The 23793-nt window shown below is 38.8% G+C and overlaps 1 protein-coding gene across 1 annotated transcript in view; it reads right to left on the bottom strand.

Annotated features, from left to right (window-relative positions):
* Positions 1–23793, bottom strand: part of LOC136245704 (transient receptor potential cation channel subfamily A member 1-like) — a 45167-nt gene that overhangs the window by 848 nt on the left and 20526 nt on the right. Inside the window, exons 4-7 of the mRNA XM_066037190.1 lie at positions 19748–20151; positions 19479–19682; positions 14747–14815; positions 12924–13115 (exon numbers count right to left, since the gene is read on the bottom strand). Of these exons, the coding sequence (XP_065893262.1) occupies positions 12924–13115; positions 14747–14815; positions 19479–19682; positions 19748–19849 (567 nt within the window). The 5' untranslated portion in view covers positions 19850–20151. The remainder of the gene's footprint in view (positions 1–12923; positions 13116–14746; positions 14816–19478; positions 19683–19747; positions 20152–23793) is intronic.

Below are 23793 nucleotides of genomic sequence, written 5' to 3'. Positions count from 1 at the left end.
CATCAACATACAAATTTCTGTAACAGTTTCATAATATTTGACCACCCTTCTTCTGCACCTCTCTGCCTGATCTCCATTGAAGTAAGCACCCAGATACCAGGAGTAGCACCAGTAAAACTCCTCCTAAATAAGTCTAAATTATGTAGTAGAGGATAACAACAGTGAGTCACTAGTCAAGCTTCTCAATTCAGATGAATGAGTAGTAGGAGCAACATAGGATGGACAAAAAGTTGTAATGATTCACGGCCATGGAAATACAAATAATTTACAGAGTGAACCAATAGCACTAGCTGTGTGATGAGAATGTATAGTGTAGGAAATATACATTCACACAATCTTTCAGCCATCTTCAGTGTATCATTAGACAAATGGGTAGCTGAAGCACCCATAAATACAACACTGCCATATTCAGGTCTTACAAAAGACATGAAAGCAATAGCTAGGCCTTCACATGATATAGAGCTCCTATCTGCTGGCGACAACAAGTAGACAATTGATTGATCATAGTGCACCAGGTTAAGTTATGGTCAAAATGGAATCCTAATGTTTTAAAACTCACAACCTCCTCAATAGGAAGAGAAGCCATAATAAAGGAGGATGACAATCTGTATCATGCTTCAGTGACACACACACACACACACACACACACACACACACACACACACACACACACACACACACACACACACACACACACACACTGAGTGACATTTAGCAGGCTAAAAATTTGTCCCACAGTCTGCCCCATACGTATGCACAATTCAAATCAGCATTATCTCTTCGGCACTAATCAGCAGCCTTAATCCATCATTCCTCCTTCACCTTCGTAAGTAATGTGTCATCAGCACATTGGAATAAGTCACAATGTAAAACCAAAGTGGCAGATATAACATAGGATTCCCTGGGGAACGCTACTCATCCCAATACTCAAAAGATGCTTGGCAAGCCACTCCACTATCAAATGCCCCACGGACATCTAAGGATACAATTTGACACTCCCCTTGATCAAGACACACAACGGTGTGTTGCGCGACCAAGTACAGCCAGTGCAGGCGCATGACAGACAAGTGTGTATTTGACAGGATCCAAGAAATCGCCATTTTCACGCATTCATAGCTTGATAATAGCTGAATGGAAATTAAACACTTTTGCTGTAGCACTTTCCTCGGGGTAGGGTACTTCCCATTCCAAATTTGAGGTGAATTCACTCATCCATCACTGAGATACATTCATCTTATTTTCTTTGTATTTTTTCCTTCTTTTTCGTCTTGCACACTTTAGAAAAATCATAATAACTTACGGGTGCTTTAGTCAATTTACTTAAAATTTGGTTGACAGTGAGAGTGTAATACTGTACATTTACAGTCCAATTTTGGTTTTAGACAAACACAAAGGAGTTATGTGCAATTTTTCAAAATTCTAAAGGTGATTTTTGTCACACCTCCAGGGTAAACCGCTTGATAGAATAACTTGAAAATTGGTCTGTACATGGACTAACTATTGTAGTGCAAACCTTTTGTGGTTTGAAAGCAATTGCACTAACAGTCCTAGAGTTATAACAAAATTTCCAACTATGTATAAAATTGCGAGATCGAGATATTTTAATAGAGCAGTTACCATGGGGTAAAAGGTGCACAAAAAATATCAGAAAAAATATTTACCAGAATTCAAACCAGGGACCTCCATACTTATCTAACATCCGCATCCTTAACCACTGAACCAATGCTATCTTGGCTGATCATCTTAATTTATTTCTACTTTATAAATGAAAGTTCATCAACATTAATTCATAGAACTTGTAGATCAATCAGTGGAACATTCTACAGTTTTTTAAGAACTGGCCCTATTTGACACTCCCATCCACCACACTCTACTCCATGCTAAGATGTTCTATAAAATAAGTTTAACCTATCCCTACACCTACAGAGCTACTGAAACAGAACCTAAAGAACACAGAAAAAAGGAAATGGGGCTTAAATAGCCCCAAGACTAGGTCAACTGATGCTGGAACATGACCCTTAAAGGGATGACCAGAGGAGGAACGAGCACCTCTTATGCACATGATGGCAGAGTGCAATAAGGAGAAGCCAAGATGGCAGCGAAGCCAGCTCATCACCCTAAATAGGGTGATTTCCACTTACATGATAGGAGGAAGGCCAGGCATTTGCAAGCCACAGTAGTGGAGGCACCCATGCCTCCAGAAGTTAAAAAAACAAGAGAACTAAAATTCTCATGTTCCACCTCTCACATTCTCTCCTCATACTGATGGAGCTTCGAAGTTTCATGCTGGCGATAGGGATTACAATGATTAGAAGGGGTATAAGAGTTAAATATTCTAACATCAAAAAAGTAGGTTCAAACCGAGAACCCCAGAAGCCAGAAGCCTTGATGTCCAAGCGAGCACCAACATCTTGGTTAGCTATATGTAGGGAGAGAAATTCACCCATCAAGGATTGAAGGGGAGGTTCAGTAGATACGTCATGACAAACCTTCAACATTAACTCTGCAGTCAAATCTCGGATGTCATTGTGGAGGATGGTGGGGAAGGCTCCATTCAAACAGCTGAGAGCATGTTCAATGTTGTTGGATCTGCCACAGACACAGCTGGCAGGAAGATTCTTAGGAGACCAACTGTAATGGAGAGCTAAAGTCACCTTTGTGGAGAGCAAATCCATGACATTCCAAAGGCAAAGTGGAAAGCCAGGAGGAAGCACCCTTCTCACCAGCAAGTTCCAGGGACAGTTGGAGAATGCTGGACAAAGTTGAGGAAAACTCAGAAAATCTTTGAGAGAGATTCTAACGTTTGGTGGATAGAGCTTCTTGTTTAAGAGCACACTGTTGTTGTAGGATGGAGGAATCAAAACAAAAAAGCTGAATTCAAGATGGCTGATGCTAGGGGGGATGTAACGAATGTGGAAAACTGATGGTTGTCTTGGTGTCTTGGGAAGATTTACAAGGGTCAAATATACCAAGGCCCCTTAGACGGATTGGCAAAGTAAACATTGTCCGTTTAGAGTCATTAGGGGCATGGAGACAGAACTTCAGTAGCAAATGCAGACGAATAGCCTCCTCAAGGGGAGCAAGTTGAGAGGACAAATCCCACACAGTCCTAATTAAAAAGGTCCAACAAGATGACAGGCTGTGAATCATAGCGGAATATGCAGCACGTGGCTGACTGGAAGCAAAAGTGGAAAACTGAATAATGTCATTCCGCCATTGACATACCTTTTTCTGAAGAAAGATGGAATTAAATTAAAGGGAACCAAGAGGAGCTTCCAAGTAGAGATGACTTTCAGTTGTAATGCACAGGGAAGTGTCAGCAAATAAGGTGCAAGCAGTGTCATAGTAATCTTCTTTAATGGCCAACCAAGACTTAGAAGCATTCACATAATATCCATAACCAGGATCCAAACCAGACAACTGTTTCCACCAAGTCAGCAGCAGCGGCGGCGGCAGCAGCAGCAGCAGCAGCATCATCTGCAAACCATACATTCTACACGCGTTGTATTGAAGCACTCAGAAAAAATGTGTGCTCTATTAGAGTAGCTACTACAAATATTATGAAAAAAGCCTATACCAAGTGTGTCATGCGGCCAAGTACAGCTGGTGCAGGCAGGTGGGTGGCCAACATACTCGCTTTATGGAATCAAATTCACCATTTTATGTCCATAGTCTTGATTTGTGTAATTGCTAACCATTTCTGTTATGGAAGCTTCCTCAGGATAGGGTATCTTAATTCCTAATTTGAGTCGAACCTGTCCAGCTATCATTGGGATATACGTGTCTTCGTGAAATGGGTGAGGATGGAGCTTATCTAGACATTTCTGCTTCAGGATTCTGGGGAGGCCAGTAAGCCACAGAAGGCATTTTTGATGTTAAAGTGTTTAATGCTAATGCACCTTCATATCGTGGTACTCAAGTATCCTCACTTTATCGATGTTTTGAATGTGAGAAACAATGCAACTATGAACAACGTAGTACTATGGAAATGAGATGGGTTCTTTTACCTCACTTGTATTTCAATATTTGGTGGTATTGATTGTGCTGCTGCTGCTGCTGCTGCTGCTGTATTTTACAGAAGACTTTCTTTCCTTGTCTCTTCAGAAGGAGTCCTGTGATGTAATGGCTGTATTATAGGATTAGTTATTATTTGTTACACTGTGCTATATGTGTTTGAGAGGAGCTAGATTACACATCAGGGCTGTCTGCCACTTTCACTAGGATCACCAGTTTGTCTAGCACTTCTAACATCTTTAGTGCTAGGGTTGGTGGCAAAAGGGTGCTGGTATATAACCCTAGGAACAAAAGTAAAATTAAAAAAGATATGTGCCTTCTAAAAATTATCTTATTTCAGTTCTTCATTTGCCACATAGTCTTTCATGATTCCTGTATAGTACAGGGGGAAAGATCAAAAGGAATTATCAAGGCCAACCATATAAGCTGGCTTTGGAACTGGCAATTACAAAAACAAGTGATATCCACACAAAAACAGCCAAGCTGTGAAAAAAGGTGCGGCCTTAAAAAAAACCTGGGTGAAAAAAGTTGTGAAATTGAAGGTGGCAGCCAACAAACGGCTGCAATGACGTTATGCTAATAAATTTTAATAATGGCTGTGTGCATTGTTAAATTTATTAGTATTAATATCATTGCAGCCATTTGTTGGCCGCCACCTTTGATTTCACAACTTTTTCACCCAGGTTTTTTAAGGCCACACCTTTCTTCACAGCTTGGCTGTTTTTGTGTGGATGTTCTAATGCTTGAATAGCAGTGAGTGCCATTGCAGTACCACAGTCCTAAGCTCCAGTGCCTTTAATAAAATGAAACTGAGAAGATGGAATATAAGGAAAAATGCGATAGTATAATTGTGAACAAAAGACTCCATTGCTAAAGCAGGAAGTAAACCAATTGTACAGTAAAAGTGAGGATCAGCAGCATCACCTCTTTGCTTATATACTGGAGTAATGCATAATACTTTCCATGATAGCAGAATCTTTACAGACCAACATACATGTGTAAACAATATGGTCAGTGGAAGATAAAGCTCTTTACAAAAATATTTCAACATATAAGGACTAAAAACATCTGGTCCCTGCTTTTTTAACATCAAGCAAGCCCAGAATATTGCAAACTTTTGACAACTTTATCCACCATGATTTTTGATGAACAACTGCTGAAATTTCTGGGGGAAGAGTGGGTGGGGCTGGATCAAAATCAATAGGTAGCGATAACTTGACAGCAAAATAGGTGTGGCAAGAGTATCAACATCAGGAACAAATCTTGTACAGGACTTACTAAATTCACTAATGTGTTTGGTAAGGCTTCACCACAGTCAATCACATTAGATCCAGACTTTAACTTGTTAAGAATAGAGCTCTGATGGTGTCAAAAGCAATAGCTTGAGCTCTCCTAGCAGAAGACACAGCAGCATGATAAGCTGGCCAATCATCTAGTCCAAGCCTCCAATTTCCTTTATATGTATGTTGGCAAAAACAATTCAGCACACAGTTGGATGTGTGACTGTGGGTACAGTGGAAGAATCACAAGCTTTAATAAGAACATCAACAAAAAAAATCAGCTGCATCAGAAACAATCCAGACTTTAAAACATCTCACTGGATATGATGGATGTGACCACGAATATGATTCCAAGGTCCAAGGCCCAGTGATAAACTCGCTGAGAGATCAAGGGAGGTGGCACTTGAAGGCTTAATTAAATTTAACAAATAAACCAATTTGATTGCTACTGCCCAAGTGTGGATGATAAGTCACAGATCCACTATACTCAGCAATTATCTAATCCAACATGGCTTCTTGATGGGTACCTTAATCAACTGCTTTACTTGTCATCACACATTTCTAATTGCAGTTAAGGGTACAGGATACCCTCAAGTTCCAGAAACAATTGTTTGGTTGTAATAACAGACATGCAAACATTACTTACTTATGTATTGCTTGCGCTTAAATGGCCAATTACTTGTGTACTGTTTGCATGCGGATGACATGACCCGTTCTTATTTCTTGCTGTTTTTACTTCGATGTAGCAAGGTAAGAGTGTTTAATGGTTGTTTTCATGACAAATTATAACTAACAAAACACTAGCATGCATGTAAAGACTGTTACAATAAGTGTGAATTATAACATCTCTTTCGTTTCTTTCAAGAGATGAACTGTTTCATCTCCCAAATGAAGGATTTCTCATCGCTAATCCAGTCCTTCATTTCCCGAATGAATTTACCTTTCAGAGAAAGCTTGGGCAGGATCATAATGATGTAGAAGGTTATGTTGATCTGCTTTCCAACATCAAATTTGGTCTGTACATGCAACCAACTTTCACACAGGTTGGTTGTGAAGCTACAGTTTATAACATAGATGAGATATCTTTTCATTCTTACCAATTTACTGAGGTGGATTTTCCCAGTCTCCTTTCCTTTCCAATGATGATGCCAACTACAGACTTCATTATACAAATGTTTGTGGGCACGTTTGCTCCAGCCACCATCCACAATCACAGTAATCCGTATTTGCTGTCCTTGGAAAGGGCAACGGCTTTCTCCTCCTCACCAGTCTGCTACATTGATTCATTGAGAAGAGTCTGCCACCAGTCTCCAATACATTTCTCAATGGCCATGAAGGCGCTCTCTATCAAAAAGGTATGCCAAGTACTGCCATTCACTCTGTCAGTCATGTATGTCCTCTATCTGTCCCCACACTGCAGTCAGATTACACTGTCAGTAGCAACCTCCACATAAACCCTGCACTCTCAATGATGTCACAAACTGGAATTCCTCATGACAGCTGGCACACCAAGAAGTAAGAATGGAACACAGCTTTTGATGATCCTTCACACCCACCAGTACAATGGCCTAGTTACCAGAGAAAGCACTATCTGCACACAACTGGCAGGTAGCTGCATGTTGACTGATCACCTGCAGGAGTCTGTTCAGGTTAATAATTCTACTACCACCATGGCTTATTACATTCACTGTGTCATTCTTTCTTGCAGGAACTTTCTTCTTGGCATATTTCTTTCTACAAGCATGGGGCCCTCTGGAGTTCTATTGCTTCTCATGCTAAAACTAATTACTGTAAGTTATGTTACAAGTACACAAAAAAACTGGAATTTTCAACTAGAGTAGGGACCATAGCACATCATTAAAAAGTACTGAAACAAGCTGGAGTAGTGCATGATATTAAATTACAGTAAAATAATAAGAAGTGCTCAAGATACCATAATAGAAATTCACAGTAGGGATGTAACACTTCTTATTGTTTTACTGAGATTTAATAAATATCATGGACTACTCCAGCTTGTTTCAGCACTCTTTATCAATGTTCTATGTTCCCTACTCTAGTTGAAATTTCCAAATTATTTTGTGTACTTTTTTAAAACTTATTTGTGAAATAGAATTATTATTACTGGTGAACCCACACATACCACATAAAAAAAATAAATGGCACCGCGTGCCCCAACTATCAATTATCATCTGAAAAGTGAAGTATCCATTACACTTCATTATCAGCTATGTTCAACCAGTTACACAGCATTACGAATCAAGAACTATTCAAAAAGCACCTTTGCAATCAAAGTAGCCATTATGAAAAATACGGACAATTTCTGTTACAAAGGAAAGCCATCACGTGCTACCACCAAATCAACACTTTTTACTGTCAGTAAAGATAAATGGGACACAAAGGAGGACATTGGTAATTCTATGAAGAATGCATTGTACATACTGCAGCATGCCAAAAGGCACTTCTCGGGCCAAAGTGATGCAGAACAGTGAAAAAATCAAGCCCATAGCCTTAGCTGTTATCGAATTATGCTTGTCTGAAGGAATCAGTCAGTCAGTTACTCAGTCAGTAGAAAAATTCTGTTTAATAATTTTCAAAAAAAATTCATAGCCACTTTTTGAAAGTGTCTTGGGTCAATCTGAAGGCTTCTTTGGGCTTAGTTTTACCTACCCAATACTGCTTCATCATTGTCTGGGAAAAGCAAGGCTTATTTTTGGAAAAGTTTTTCATGGGCCATGCCCACATTTTTGTGGTCTCTACAATAGTACTGTATGATAATACTAAGTTTGCAGCTTACCTGAATCGCAGACCAGCTGATAAACACTTATTAACACTACTAAATAGCAGCAGGGTATGGTGATACAAGCAATAAACACAAAGAACAAGCTAGTAGTATATTCACAGCTGTTGTGCTTTGAATATATTTCCTGCAAAATGATAGTTTGCATGTACAAGGTTACTGTTGCTCTACAATGTATTTTTCACTGCCCAAAAGCAACAAGCTTGCTTTATTTTGATGGTCTACATGGTAGTTAAAACATATTTTTGAAGGCCAATACATAAAGATTCTATCACCATTACTTGAGAAAAATGCGGTAAGCAATTATTACAGGGTTACAACATTGCTTAAATTATTTTGCTCGATAGGACCTATTTGTAAAGTTGTTAAACACTGAGTGAGTTTTGTGGCAGTTGATCTGACGGCAATTATTGTCAGCAAGTATCACCAACTGTAACCACACATAGTGAGTTGTGAGTTGAATAAACAAGCCATTTAATCCATTGAGGAAGAAATGCAGAATGTGGAGCCTGTACATCCCACTTCTGAAATGCATCAACCAATGTTTAGGATTATATACATCCTAAATAATTATATAGTCAGGTTCTGTAGGGAAGTCCAAGCAATCTATTTGGATATGGATTGTGCATACAGCAGCCATAAAATGCTTGCATAGTATGTCCACAGGAAAGAAAAGCACAGCCAACTGGACCAATGCTAATAGTGCAATTACTGATTTGAAAAACGAAGTAGGGTTACAGTGATAAAAAGTAGTTGAGCTATGTGTGAAAATCCCTACAATGGCATGTTACCTCCATCTGTTCAATGCCAAAGTAGTTTTCCCACATAGTTACATCATTCGCATATCTTGTTAACTACTTTTTATTGCTAGAAACCTACATCATTATAAAATTTTAAATTGTACTAGTTACTAATTTTTTATAATATAGCATAGCTATGATATATTCACATGTGGCTGCTTATTAGAGTATCATGATCTTGCTGCTGAGTTATGCAGTAGATTTAGGGGTGTGGTTCAATGTCATGTCTTGTTTTTCTGCAGCAAAACTGCAGCAAAACTGCAGCTGATTGTAACTAAATCATTAAGGGGCATAGTCCCTTAGCTCTGATCATTAAGGACATGGCAGCATGTTCTCATGTGGCAGCATGTTCTTACGTGGCAGCATGTTCTCACGTGCAGCATGTTCTCACGTGGCAGGATGTTCTCATTGTTTGGAGGACATGATACAAGTATACTCCCTTTTACAGTAGCTTAAGCCCTTGATTAGTTTACTGGTATCTAAATACACTCCTCTAAGGAAAGTATCCATAATGCCCCAATATGCATGGTATCCTGAAGGCAACCATGTAATTGAAAATAAAAGGAAAGGAAAAGTGCGTAAGAAAGACACTTGTTGGGACCAGTCATGCCACCTGTGAGCTTGTTATTGTGGCATGAATGGTAGCCATGTGTTGCCTCATTTGCTTGCAACGCTTGCAGGCCAACTGGCAAACTAAAAAATCAGGTTTTGGGGACTTTAAAAATTTAATATATGGCCACCTGTAAGTGTTTTAAAACTGGATTTGATATTAGATACCTTAAGACACTTTTGTAAAGGTGATTTTCATCATGTGTAATAATTATATAATGATTATAGTACAGCATTTGGTGGAAACCGCTTATTTTAAGGGTGAACCCTACTGAAAAGTACTACCATACTCCTGGTTTGTACTTATACAATGAAAGTTTATAGTCCCATGCAGAATTTCAAACATACTTGAACAAGATAAGCAGCCTGCTGGTACAATGCATTACCCCTCAAAGAGATTGTTTTTAGTCATCACTACCACAGGGAGCATGCAGTGAGGGTTTTTTAAGATCTTGGGCTTGTGCTGTGATGTTGCTTACTTCATTCTGGTAATATACCACTTTAGCGTGGGTGTTCAAAGGTGCCACTCGGTGTTTAACTCGCATATTGCCCAGGCAATGGCAATATGTGACCGGATTTGCGAAAAGGGGTCTTCCACACACATCCAATTCTATGAACTTGGAAACCCATAACTTTGTGTTCAAACAAGATACAAGCTTGAAATTTTCACCATCCATTAATCGATGTTGGTGCACACTACTGACTAAATTTCAAGGCAATACCTTTTCCCAAACTGACGTTATGAATTGTCAAAGTTGGTAAATTGGATGTGTGTGGAAGACCCCTTTTTGCAAATCCGGTCACATATCATTAAGTGGTTTGCCAATGACTTTGATATCCAGCTAGTTCAAAGAATCGATGCGCTTTGACTCATTACATTGAGCAACATAGAACTTTGTATTGTGGGACTCATTTTTGTAGTGGTTGCTAAGCTTAGTATATTTGCTAAGATAGACTAGTTGTTTGTTACTAAAGGATAATGAAGGCCCAAAACAATTGTTTGGGCGATCGTGGATTCATATTTCTACACACCGCGTATCAGCCTTTGAACAGACCATGGAACAGCAAAGCCACTACTACTACGTTGAGATAGGTTAGTAACTTACACTCCTAAGTGCTTAACTTAATAATTATAATAACTTACTTACTGTCCCAATAGCAAAGTTAGTTGTGATCATCGATAAAACATGATCACAGTACCTTTCTAATTGCATACTACACTAGATAGTTTTTTGTGCACAAATCCATTCCACTTCGTCTCCCTACTTCCCATATCACATGATCTGCTATGTTTACAGATTGCATTACCTAAAATGGGTTTTACAACATTATAAACAGACTTACAAAAGTGTAGCTATCTACTAAATTATTGTTGTATTTAGTTTGTAAGTAATCTTAGCTAATGGATCATGGAACTGGATACTGTACACTAATATTACGGCATATGTTGTCAAACGCATTGTCTCCACACCAGCATTCCGCATATCCAGAGTTTAAACAAAATGGTTAAACCATATAGACTCACCTTCAATAGGACAAGCATCCTTAATGAGCATGACACTAGGTTATAACGTGGAAAGCTACTGGAATCACGTTAAGAGGAAACTCAAGTGACTGTTTTGATGTCACCGTCATCAGCTAGCTACCCTCCTACCTCAATGAACTCATGTGGATGGAACGCTGGGGTGGAGACAATGTGTTTGACAACATAATAGCTATATGCCATGATATTAGTGCTCAGTATCCAGTTCCGTGATCCAGTATGACTACTCGCACAACAATGATTTAGTAGATACTCTTCTGAAGGTTTGTTTATAATTTTGTAAAAAAGTCGTTTCCATGATGATGGTTAATTGAAACATGTAACACAATCTGTAATGCAATTTGTAAACATAATGGATCATGTGATATGGGAAGTGGGGAGGTGAAGTGGAATGGATCTGCACAAAAATCATCTAGTGTAGTATACAATCAGAAAGGTACTGTGATCGTGTTTTATCGATGATCCAGTTAGTTGGCTTAACTTAGTACAAAAATGATAACAATATAAACTCCATCCCACAATCGCAGGTTTTCTAACATTGCGTGTTGAAGCATAGTAATGTATTGATAACATTTTAATGTATGGATAATGTTCTGATGGCCATTAGCCCACGCTATTAAAACCACAATCAATCTTCAGATGCTACTGTATAAAACAAACGGGATGAGTTCTCAGTAGTTCTTTCACCTATTAGGTGAGTACGCCACAAGTTATATATATCACATATACCATAGATAATGTATGTCATATGGATTGGAAATGCCCATGTTATTTACACAGTGACGTCATGGGCCATCCTTGTTTCGCTGCACGTAAACTTTATAGCCTCGACAGGTGGAAGATTGCACTGTACTTGTAACCAGCAAATTAGTGTTGTTGTTTACTACTGGGTTAGTTACCACCTACACTAATTGGAGGCTGGACTGGGTAGGGACGTTGGAGAGTAGTAAACAACAGCATAAGAAAATTCAGGTTCAAAGGTGAAATATGGTGTTTCAAAACGGTTGTGCAAATTTCCTGAAGAAACAGAAAGTTCAACGTTGTTTCTTTGCTGCTGTTTACACCACTTGTAGCAGGTAGAGTGTAGTAGGCTAGTTAGATATTCACTGCTTTGCTGTATATTTCCACTGTTTCGATAAAACATCAGAAAACAGGCACTACTTTGTGCAATTGTTTAGCTCAAGTTGAGCAGTACTGTGGCATAAAATCTATTTCATTGTATCACACATTTCTTTGGTTGTGTAAATGCGGTGACGAGAAGTTGGCTAAGAGTACTACTGCTGAAATATTAGCTGGTACGTACCTGCCATTGTCACATGTCGCAAACAATATTTCTCTCAATGTCCACAGACACGCTGTGTTCTTGTTTAGTACACAACGCAACACAATAAACAATGTAAAAGGAATATCCACGCCTTCAAACAAGCCAGAGAAAGCCAAATAGCTACACAGTACATTTCCTAATGTATTGGCGCACCGTAACTAGGATAGGAAAATAATTTAACGGGCATTTCCAATCCATTAGGAATGCATACATTATCTATGCTTATATCATGGCTGCTTGGTATTTGCTGATACTATACACCCGCAGCCCTTGGGCTTTGAGTGTATATATCGGCAACTTCCTCGCAGCCGTGGTATAACTATTAAGTAAACATGCTTATGTGATCTATTTTAATGGCGTTCAACTAAGAACACAGAAATTTAACATATATGTCCTCAAATACTAAAAGCGAAAGTCCTCATCCTTACATTGTTATTGCAACCAAATTGTACATTGTGCTTTTACATGCCATGCAGAGTGTACTAATTAATGCTTATAACAACACTGACGTAATATGTAAATCCAAAGCAAATAATATAAACATGGAACCCCTTACCAATGGATAAGCATCATCTTTTAACCTGCCATCATCTTTTCTAAGCTCAAAGAAATATCTTTTAGCTTTTTGCAAATATGAATCCCTTTGATACAATATTTGATTAATCAGGGACTGCTTTCTATCCTCATTCTGACACTCCACCACCTCTATACTATCTGAGTGTATAACAGCACGTTGAATCAAACTCACCTATGAAAAAGAATAGGTTTATACAGATATACAGTAGTATAATACAGATATGCAGGAGATCATAAAAAGGACAGACTGCACAACAAGCACACTGTAAAAAGTTCATCTTTAGTCAAATGGGCACCTCTTGATGGGATAGGTATAAACAGTGGACCCGGGGACCAAGGACCTGGGACCAGGGGACCCACAAGGATCCAGCTCATTTTGGAATTTTATACACTTCACAATATTCTATACTTGTACTAAGTATCTCTGCAAGTAGCCTTGCATGACCAATCCACTTTTTCCCCATCACAGTGCTGTCTTGCACGATGTTTACACCAACTAGAAATTATAAGCGCTTATGAAAAAGTGTCTGAAGTTGACTGCATTAATTTTATAGTCCACTCACCTGCTACATGATAAGCATACTAGTCTGTTATATCACCTAGCTAAACTTTACAAACATTGCAAGCAGTTATTCTGGGAAAATAAAAATCACTAGCTAGCAAGTTTCAGTCCAGGAGCTCGACAACCGGACCTCATACATCACGGTGCAGTTGCACAGTGTTTCTGTAGCTAGGTGACATAATAGACTACTATGCTCATTGTGCAGCAGGCAAGTGGCCTACAAATGCAGTCACTTTTCAGAGACGCTTATAATTTCTAATCGCTTATAATTTCTAATTGGTGCACATCGTATGTAACATCATACCGCATGACAGGGATAAAGTGGATTAGCCATGCAAGACTACTTGCAGAGGTACCTAGTACAAGTATAGAATATTGTGAAGTGTATAAAATTCCAAAAGGAGCTGGATCCTCATGGGTCCCTGGTAGTCTGGCGCCGCCCACCCCTTCACAAAAAGTAAGGGTCTGGTGAAATACAAATACTAAATCATTTCTACCACCCAGATTCGGCGGTAGCCAATTAATGCATGCCAATGACGTTCACACAGAAATTTCCTTGGTAATGCTTTTATAGAGGTTATCCGTTTGACGTCACACTAAATATGTTCCATATAATTACAGGTTATCTTTGTGAATGTGTGGAGGAAGAGTGAGTTACAAGCTGAAGAACGTTACTGAAAATAAGAAAGCTGTGGTGCATTTGTTATGTTTTTCATTGCTTAGTAATATCGCTTCGCAGCTGGAAGAAACAGGGCCATTAAACTCCAGCTACTCGCTGGCTTGTACCGCTGAATTAACCCAGTCCCCTCTTCAATTGGCTATTACTATAAGTAACTCACTCGGTGTAGTGTTTCCCCCAAGTCTTTCTTCAATTGTGCAAAATCGTAAAAAGTTTCATTTTCTCGCATGGGTCCCATTGATTTTTGCCTCAAAAACATGGTATCTAGTAACCGGTACTAACTTAAAATGACATAAATGATGTAAACGGATAACCTCTATTAGAATTGAAGTGCAATCATCTGATGTAACAAGCATTACGTGCGCTGTCTAATTGAATTCCTTTTGAAATGATTTGGTATTTGTATTTTACCAGACCCTTACTTTTTGCGAAGGGGCGGGTGGCGCCAGACTAGGTCCCCGGTCCTTGGTCCCCGGGTCCACTGTTTATACCTATCCCTCTTGATGTGCAGAAAAGGTAAAACTTGGCACTAAAATGTTCATCTACTTTTCAATTAACGAACCATAAGATTCAAATGTTTTAAATCAGCCTTATCCTGAATCCCTTTAATATCATCAACAGCCAAACCAACCTAAAAAAATGAAATGAATATATAAACATATGTACCATGAAACCATCTAATTTCAAAGGAAATTTTCAGGGTACATATCTCAAAAACCCTGGCTTGCCATGATACATTTAAGTTAAACCATGGTTTATTTTAAATGTACCATGACCTTGATATCTGATGAGGTAATGTTTGTTTGTTTTTATAAGAATCCTGGCAGCATTCAATTGTGGGGGTTTAGTATTGCTCATGTGATGAAAACCATGTGCCCAATTTTGCATCCTACAGCACTCAGACAGAGGAAATTTGACACTCTTACCACCATATGAGTTGACAAAACTGAAGTTTAAGGTGAGAACTAGTGTCATGGGGAATCTACAAATGTTTGTCTGCATGTTTAATCATGAACCATGCCTACTTTTAGTATATCATGAGGCAACCACTCTACAACAAAGCTTACTCCTCTGGATGTTTAGAAAACCTTGTTGCTAAATTAAGCATTTCCGTGATATCATAGGTTTTCCTGTTCATGTTAACAAATGTAGCTACAATGCTCCTTGCTGCTGACACATAATTGAATTATACAAGACTGTTTATATAATAAATTCAGTGGTTTGCCTCATATTGGCTTGGGTAATTAGTCGCCCACCACAGCAGGCTATTAGTCTGCATGGTATATAACAGTTGTATCACATGCCCTCGTAATTTACCTGATATGTACACCCATGTCCTTGGGCCTGAAGGCCCTTGAGCTTGGGTGTACATATCACGCAAATCACTCAGGCCCATGATACAACTATTACATATATGTACAGAGTACATAACAAAGCACTCATATCAAGATACCTAATAATGACTTGCATGTGTGTCACAATATGCCAGCAAAAGTATAGCCAAAATAATGTGATTTTTCACATATACAACTCTACGTTTCCAAATAATATCATTTTTTTACTTTGGAACTCCTTTCAAGCTTTGGTAGTCCATGGCCCAGGCATTCCCAATATTTATCTAGTGTGCTATAGAACCAAAAAATGTTGTTACCAAATGGTAATGATGCCACTTATTGTGCACATTGAATATTTGTAAATATCACATTTTTTTACAGTTGGGCACTATTGTTTTAACATACGTACTACAATACTTATAATTATTTACTTATTATTACAGTTAATTACTTTTGTAATGCTACAGATAATAAATTAATTACAGTAAATAGTTTCAGTGTATTTGGATTAAAGATGGTTGATGAGTGCACGGGAGCTACAAGGACAAAGAAAATAAAATTAATGTAGTGATGTGAACCGGTATCAAAAAACTGGTTATTAAGGTGGTGGTATACCTGAAACCCATCTAAATGGAAACTGTATGACAAGAAGCCATAATCTTGCCACAAAAAATTGTTTTATTAGATCACGCGATTATGCTTATGCTGCACACACTGCATGTTACACACTGCATGTTACACGTTGCATGTTATACACTACATATTACACACTACATGTTAAAGTGTGTGGCTTTGTTGCAAGAAGAAATTTGTTATTATTTACAAAAGTAACTATAGTAGTGTAGGAACTCGCCCTTTCCGTTAACATTTGGTGGTAAGGGTAATCTGTGGTTTTAGTATGGTATCCTTGATGGTGAGGACAGGTTTTCTGCATCAATTTTCTCTAGTATACTAGTGAGTAAGACCTCTGTATTGGATTGTGTAATATACACAAGTTTAAAGAAAAATTAGGAATTTTAAGTTCGATTAGGGATCATAGAAAAAAGTAGGGAAACAAGGGAGGTCGCCTACATCTGCAGATATACTAGTGAACATTTTAATCCTTAATCCAGTCTATACCCAAGAACAAGACTGAATTAGAGATTAAAATGTTCATTAGCATATCTGCAGGTGTAGGCGACCTCCCTTGTTTCCCTACTTTTTTTCTATGATCCCTAATTGAACTTAAAATTCCTAATTTTCCTGAAACTTGTTTGTTTACTGACTTTTTGTAACATTATTATGACTGGTGAACCCATGTATATCGCATCAAAAGAAAGGATGGTGCCAGAATTAATGTTTTCATCTGAACGCATGCCCCAGCTATCAAATACTGCTTCGAAAGTGCAGTGGCCATTACGCTTCACTTTCAGCTATGTTCAGCCCATTACGTACTGCAGTATGCCAAAAGACATGTCTCGGGATGAAGCAATGTTGAACAGTGAAAAAATCAAGCCCATAGCCTTAGCCGTTATCGAGTTATGCTTACCTGAAGGCATCAGGCTGGCTGGCTGGCTGGCAGGCAGGCAGGCAGGCAGGCAGGCAGGCAGGCAGGCAGGCAGGCAGGCAGGCAGGCAGGCAGGCAGGCAGGCAGGCAGGCAGGCAGGCAGGCAGGCAGGCAGGCAGGCAGGCAGGCAGGCAGGCAGGCAGGCAGGCAGGCAGGCAGGCAGGCAGGCAGGCAGGCAGGCAGGCAGGCAGGCAGGCAGGCAGGCAGGCAGGCAGGCAGGCAGGCAGGCAAGCAGGCAGGCAGGCAGGCAGGCAGGCAGGCAGGCAGGCAGGCAGGCAGGCAGGCAGTTGGTCAGTAGAAAATTCCATTGAATAATTTTTTACAAAAATTTGTATCAATTTATTGGAAGCTTCTAGGATTGTACTGAAGGCACTTTTGGGCTTGGTTATACCTAACCAATACCGCCAAGGTGCCAGGATGGAGTTGTGAAGCTGGTTTTTGGGTGAAGTTTTTGGCTAGGGAAACCCAAATCTCCATGATTCCTAATATACAGTACTACGCCAGCCTATATGATAGGCTGGTGTAAAGAAATGGCTTCTATTGCGGTAGCGAATGTTACTCGTTATTCACCTTCCAAAAACTGGTTCAACAGGTTCACAACACTAAATTTATGTGGATCAGTTTGCTGTGAAACTTCCAGAAATAAGACTTGTAATAGTTATACCATGGCTGCGAGGGATTTTGCTGATATATACACCCGAAGCACACGGGCTGCAGGATCAAGGGCTAAGGGTGTATATATCAGTAAAACCTGACGCAGTCATGGTATGAGTGAAATAAATAAATATATATATATATATATATATATCACTCTAGGCACACTCACCTGATAGGTTAAAGAACTACAGAGCACCCACCCTGTTACTTTTCTACATCAGTATCTCATGATTGACAGTAGGTTTAATAGCGTGGGCTAGAATGTTATTCATATGTCATTACACTTTACACACAGCACCAGAATAATTGCGATTGTGAAATCCAGTTTTTTTAGTCTTGACATTTTGTACTAAAGTAAGCCTACTAACTTCGCTATTGAGACAGTAAATATGTTACGTAATTAGGACTATAACTCACCTAGTTGCCTTATTTGTGTTGTTCCGTGGCCTGCTCAATGGCCGAACTCATGGTGGGTAGAAATGCACATCCATGCATTGCCCAAATGATTTACCAATCAATCATTGTTTAGTAACTCAAAACTTAGCACCTAGACTGAGCCTAGCCTAATTTGTAAATCCAAACCCACAATTAAATGCTCCATGTCGCTCAATATAATAAGTCTAGTTGTATCATGGTTGGGAATCAAAGCCATGAGCAAACTGCATTCCCATGATATTGCCTGGTCAATATGTGAGTGAAACCCTGAGTGGTGCATTTGAAATCCCCACATATAATACAACCTTTTTAAAAATGATAAATTTAGTGGAATAGAGTTCCACAAGTGGCTAATTCTATTGAGTAATAATGATGTTCTTTTTCGTTGTGGATTGTTATTGTTGTATCACAGCAGGAGTAGAATATCTTAGTTATTGACATGAGTCTGAGGATGAGTGTTAATAACTAAGATATTCTATGGCTGCTGTGTTAATAGTAGATAATAGTCATCCTTGGCTGTATGTGAAGTCATATTTACTTGAATATCAGCCAGTTATATTAATATCTATGACAGCTGTGATATAACTGGCTTATATCCAAGTAAAAGACTGTGGACCTTTGATTTATATGGCTTCATATTCAGCTTGCATAAACATATTTTTCTGACACTGCATTTGATTACCAACATTGCACATCTGGTGTTTAACACCATACAGAACAATAGAATTACCCTACCATATTGTCCAAATAAAATCGTAAATATGGCTTTACTGAGATATAATTTAATACCACAAGATCTAGTGTTACTGGTGAAAAATGATATATAATTGTTGATATTGAAATTACTGGCAGGGTTTTTGAGGTTTTTGGTTAAGAAAAGAATGTCAGATATTTTAAGGATGTACATGAAAGGATGCATTGGAGTTGAGTTAAACAGATCTTGTAGTCAGATGCATAGTCACTTAAAATAATTATATTTGGTAGTCCAGTGTTGAAGTTGCTCTATTTTCCTAATGTCTTTAGGGTCATCATATAAAGTAAGGATGCATACTTCATGGAGGTAGCAATCAATTGCAAAGTCTGAATATAGGTTTAGGCATTGGGTTACAAATGCTCTATACGAAGAGTTGAGGTTCTTTAAGTCTATTCAATATGCAAAAAGCATCAAATATAGTGTAGTTGGAATTTAAATGAGGTTCTGCTGTATATAGTGATTGACTAAGGCTGTGTTGGACCTCTTCATGCTATACATTACATAAAATAATAGTTTACAGGGGGTGAATGCACAATTTAATTAGTACTTAGCTAATAAGCTTTTTTACCAGTAAATTTGTCAATATGATGGGCATTAGTATAATAAATACAATCCACACAAGGTAAGCAATCTGAGGGTAGAAAAGATTGTTCCCTTCATCAGCATCTTCCTGGCTGTTAAAGAATATGTCATCAAAATCAAGCTCTCCTGTAGTCATCACCATAGTCTTGATCAAAGACCGAAAAGGAGATGAAAATGGTGATCTCATTCCCTATGGACAGTTGAAGGTAGATATTTTACACACTACTGAACATTTGGCAATAACTTTCAACTCACCGGTCGATAAAATATCATATAAAATGTTATACCAAAGGAAATCACAAACAGTATTGAAAGTAGAATCACTTTCAGGAAAGTGCGCAAAATATTCACAAACATCACAACATACACTCCAGTGTGAGGGAATTGCTTTAAAAACAACACCAGATCTAACCAAGCCAGCAGTAAAGTGAGTGCACCAAACTGCCACTGCCAAGACTCAGGACACTGACATCCAGACTGTAGACCATAAGACACAAAAATTATGGAGCATATATATAAACCAGTGTCCACCAAATTATCCAGTGAAAAATAGTATCGGCGTTGAACATAAAATTGAAGAAGTTCAATACACAGGCCAAGCGCAGCAAACAGTATGATGATGACTGCAGCACCACGCAGGAATGACTGGTTGTAGTTTTCTGCATAGAAATATTTTCTGTTATTAAGTATCATACAGTATGGTAATATTGCTGTATAGTAGGGATCCCCCCTCCAAAGTGATGCACAACCCCAAAATCCTGCCCAAATCCTAGAAATATCTTATGCAACAAAAAGTGCCTTTACAGAAGTGTCTTAGTGTTAATGCCAGATATGTGACTGAGTCTGGGAAAACCGGACTTATCACCCATGACAGATGATTTTGATTTTTCACCAAGGACACATAGCTACATGAATAAATTATCGAATTTCACAGCCAAAATCAGCTACGTATATAGACTTGAATGGTCTGTTTTTGCTGGCTGCATTTCCCAAGCACAGTGGCGATCCTCATGAATGGTCTGGGGTCCTAATGGAGCTCTGGCCATGTGGCTATACAGCTTGAATGTGACTGAATCTGGGAAAATTGGGTTTATCACCTATGACAGAAGATTTAACTTTTCACCAAGACATGAATGAACTATCAAATTTCACAGTTAAGACTTGAGTGGTCTGCTTTCACTGCCCAAGCACAGTGGCAATCTATACGAGCAGTCTGGGGTGCTAATGGAGCCTGGAGTGACTGTATGTGGCTGTACAGCTCTGTGGTATTGAATAAAGACCTGTGCTGTAAATTTCATTTCATTTTAGAGTGCTGAATGGCCTAAAACTTGGCCTAATTCATCCCTACGCCTTCATCTTAAATTTTATAAAAACAGCCTCTTCCCCCCCATCCCCACCACCACCACCACCACCACCTACACCTTTTGGAACTTGCCTGGTACAGTCAACATTGAGTTAAAAACTATCTAAAATGGCAGGAAATTTAGCTGTTGGCTACTTGTACAGGGGATGTTCCGGAAGGCAAAGAATTGGTGTAAGACATGTGAAAATGTGGTTTACTGTGATAACAATAAGAAGTGTTATATCTCTACTGTTGTAGGGATATAACACTCCTTATTGTTTTATTGTGATTTAATATCGTGCACTACTCCAGCTTGTTTCAGTACTTTTTATCGATGTGCTATGGTCCCTACTCTAGTTGAAAATTCCAAATGTTTGTACTTGTTTTTAAACTTTTTTTTGCAAATAATTACTGTGTAGAGGGAAACTTTGGCAGAGGTAAACTTTGGCGAATAGCAAGCTAAATTGCATTTGGCGAAATTTAACTTTGGTAAATTCAAGCTCAATGATTAGCTATAAAGATGAGATGCTACGAGTAATTGGCAGTTTAAAGCTTTGGTAGATTTGTAGCAAATCGCCAACTTCGCCAAAGTTTCCCTCTATATGGTATTATGACTGGTAGTACGGTCATAGTAGTATATAGATAATGCATTGTATGTTATCTGTGGTATGGTGAAAAGGAGGTATGGAAAGACCATGCCCCCTGAAAGTATCACAAAGGCTTGTCATTTGAGACCCTTCGAGATACTCTAATAAAGCAGTCACCCAATCTTCAATATTCTAATAGAACAGTCACACATTTATACCATACTTGTTTCAATAGTTTTCATCGCTTGGATGCCTACTTCATAAATACACTAGTTTGTTTAGTCCTTTATTATAGCATATAGCTATAAATGATGGTATTACAACATAGCCCTGTGAGAAAATCCCTACTTAGGCATTGAACATGACATGCCAGTGTAGGGATTTTCCAACAGGGTTATGTTGTAATTTCATCATTCATACTTGTTTCATTAGTTTACAAGTATAAGGAAAAATTAGGAATTTTAAGTTCGATTAGGAAATAAAATGTAGTGAAACAAGGGAAGTCGTCTACACCTGAAGATATACTAGTGGACATTAAATCCTATAGACTGAAGTAGGAATTTATTGTCCACCAGTATATCTTCAGGTGTAGACAGCTTCCCTTGTTTTACTACTTTTTATATCTATGATCCCTAATTGAACTTTATAAAATTCCTTATACTTGCTTGTTTACTATTTTTGTTACATTGTTACAACTGGTGAACCTGCCCATACTGACTGCATTAGAGGAAAGAATGGTGCCAGTATTATTGTTTTGTCTGAACACATGTCCCAACAATCAACTACTGAAATAGCGAAGTGGCCATTATACACTTTGATTTCAGCTATGCTCAACCCGTTACACAGCGTTACAAATGAAAAACACTATGAAAAGGATGTCTGCAATCAATCCAGTCACAATGGAAGACTTGCACGGTACACTCTAGTAGGGGAGCCATCACATGGTGCTACCATGAATCAATACCTTGCACTGTTAGCAAAGATAAATGGAACAAAAAGAGGACACAGGCAAGTCCATGAAGTATTCATTTACATACTGTGGTATGCAAAAAGGCATCAGTAGGGCTGAAATGATGTTGAACAGTGAAGAAATCAAGCATGTAGCCTTAGCCGTTATCAAGTTACACTTGTCTGAAGGCATCAGTCAGTCAGTCAGTCAGTCAGTCAGTCAGTCAGTCAGTCAGTCAGTCAGTCAGTCAGTCAGTCAGTAGAAAATTCCACTAAATAAACTTTTAAAAATTCATAGCAACTTGTAGAAAGCATTTTGGGTCACACTGAACAGGGGTGGATCTAGGATTTTTTGAAAGGGGACTTGTATGATCACAACATGAGGAAGCCACAATCAGATTAATAATCACACGTGATACATCTTACATTATATTGCATAACCTATTTCCTACATCTCCCCTTTTTCAAGCATTTGTAGGAGAATAAAATTACAAAATAAATGCTACACAAATCAAAAGCAGTCCTAATCAAAACCAAAAAAAATCAATTGCTAATCTAAGCTATATAATAATTATAAATACAGTCAATTGGGTCACTTAAGTCCAGTTTGGATCCTCAATCAGCCTTCTGGTGGGGAATTTGTCCTGAGTAGATCTGCATTGAGTATGAGAAGCTCCAGATGTGGTGGAGTCCATGGGTTTGCAAGGTCCAAGTCCATTGGGTACTGAGGTTGGGACACGACGGCATAGGAAACGTCTATTGCGAACTAGAACTCTGCCACCTGTTGTCTTGATATAATATCTACGGTGTGGACTAATCTCTGTTACTATCCCATAAATGTCCCAAAGTTGAGACTGAGGATTTTGTACTGCAATATGTGACCCAACATGAATGTCTAGCAGGTTGTGAGCGTGGAGATTGTAGTAGGTTGCAGATGATTTGGAAGTGTCTTCAGCCTGCTGTGTAGCCTCTTGAGCTGGTCGCTGCCACTGTGGTAGGAAGGACCGCCTGTGAGCTGGTAGGATATCTTGCACAGGGTGTCCGAACAGTTTCTGAGCTGGTGACAAGCCATCTTTTCTACTGGGTGTATTGCGGTATTGTAGCAATGATTGACAAAATTTTTCATCATCTAGGGCTCTGCCATTCCATGAGTTTTGAAGTAGTTTCTTCATGGACTTGACAGTAGCTTCAACTTTGCCGTTACACTGGGGATATCTTGGTGAGGAAAGTTTGTGTAGAAAACCCCAGCACTTTGAGAAGTCAGAAAATGCCTTGGATGTGAACTGTGGTCCACCGTCAGACCATACAGTGTCAGGTATAGCTGTACAGCAGAAGGACTGCCGGAGAGCTGAAATGACTGTATAGGTAGTAGTGTTAGGGTGTAAAGGGATAACAGCTGGCCAATCAGTGTGGCAATCAACTAT

The sequence above is a fragment of the Dysidea avara genome, chromosome 15 (assembly GCF_963678975.1).
Source record: "Dysidea avara chromosome 15, odDysAvar1.4, whole genome shotgun sequence".
NCBI classification, from domain to species: domain Eukaryota; kingdom Metazoa; phylum Porifera; class Demospongiae; order Dictyoceratida; family Dysideidae; genus Dysidea; species Dysidea avara.
Note: the sequence above shows the minus strand (reverse complement) of the source record. Positions and strands in the feature narration are given on the sequence as shown.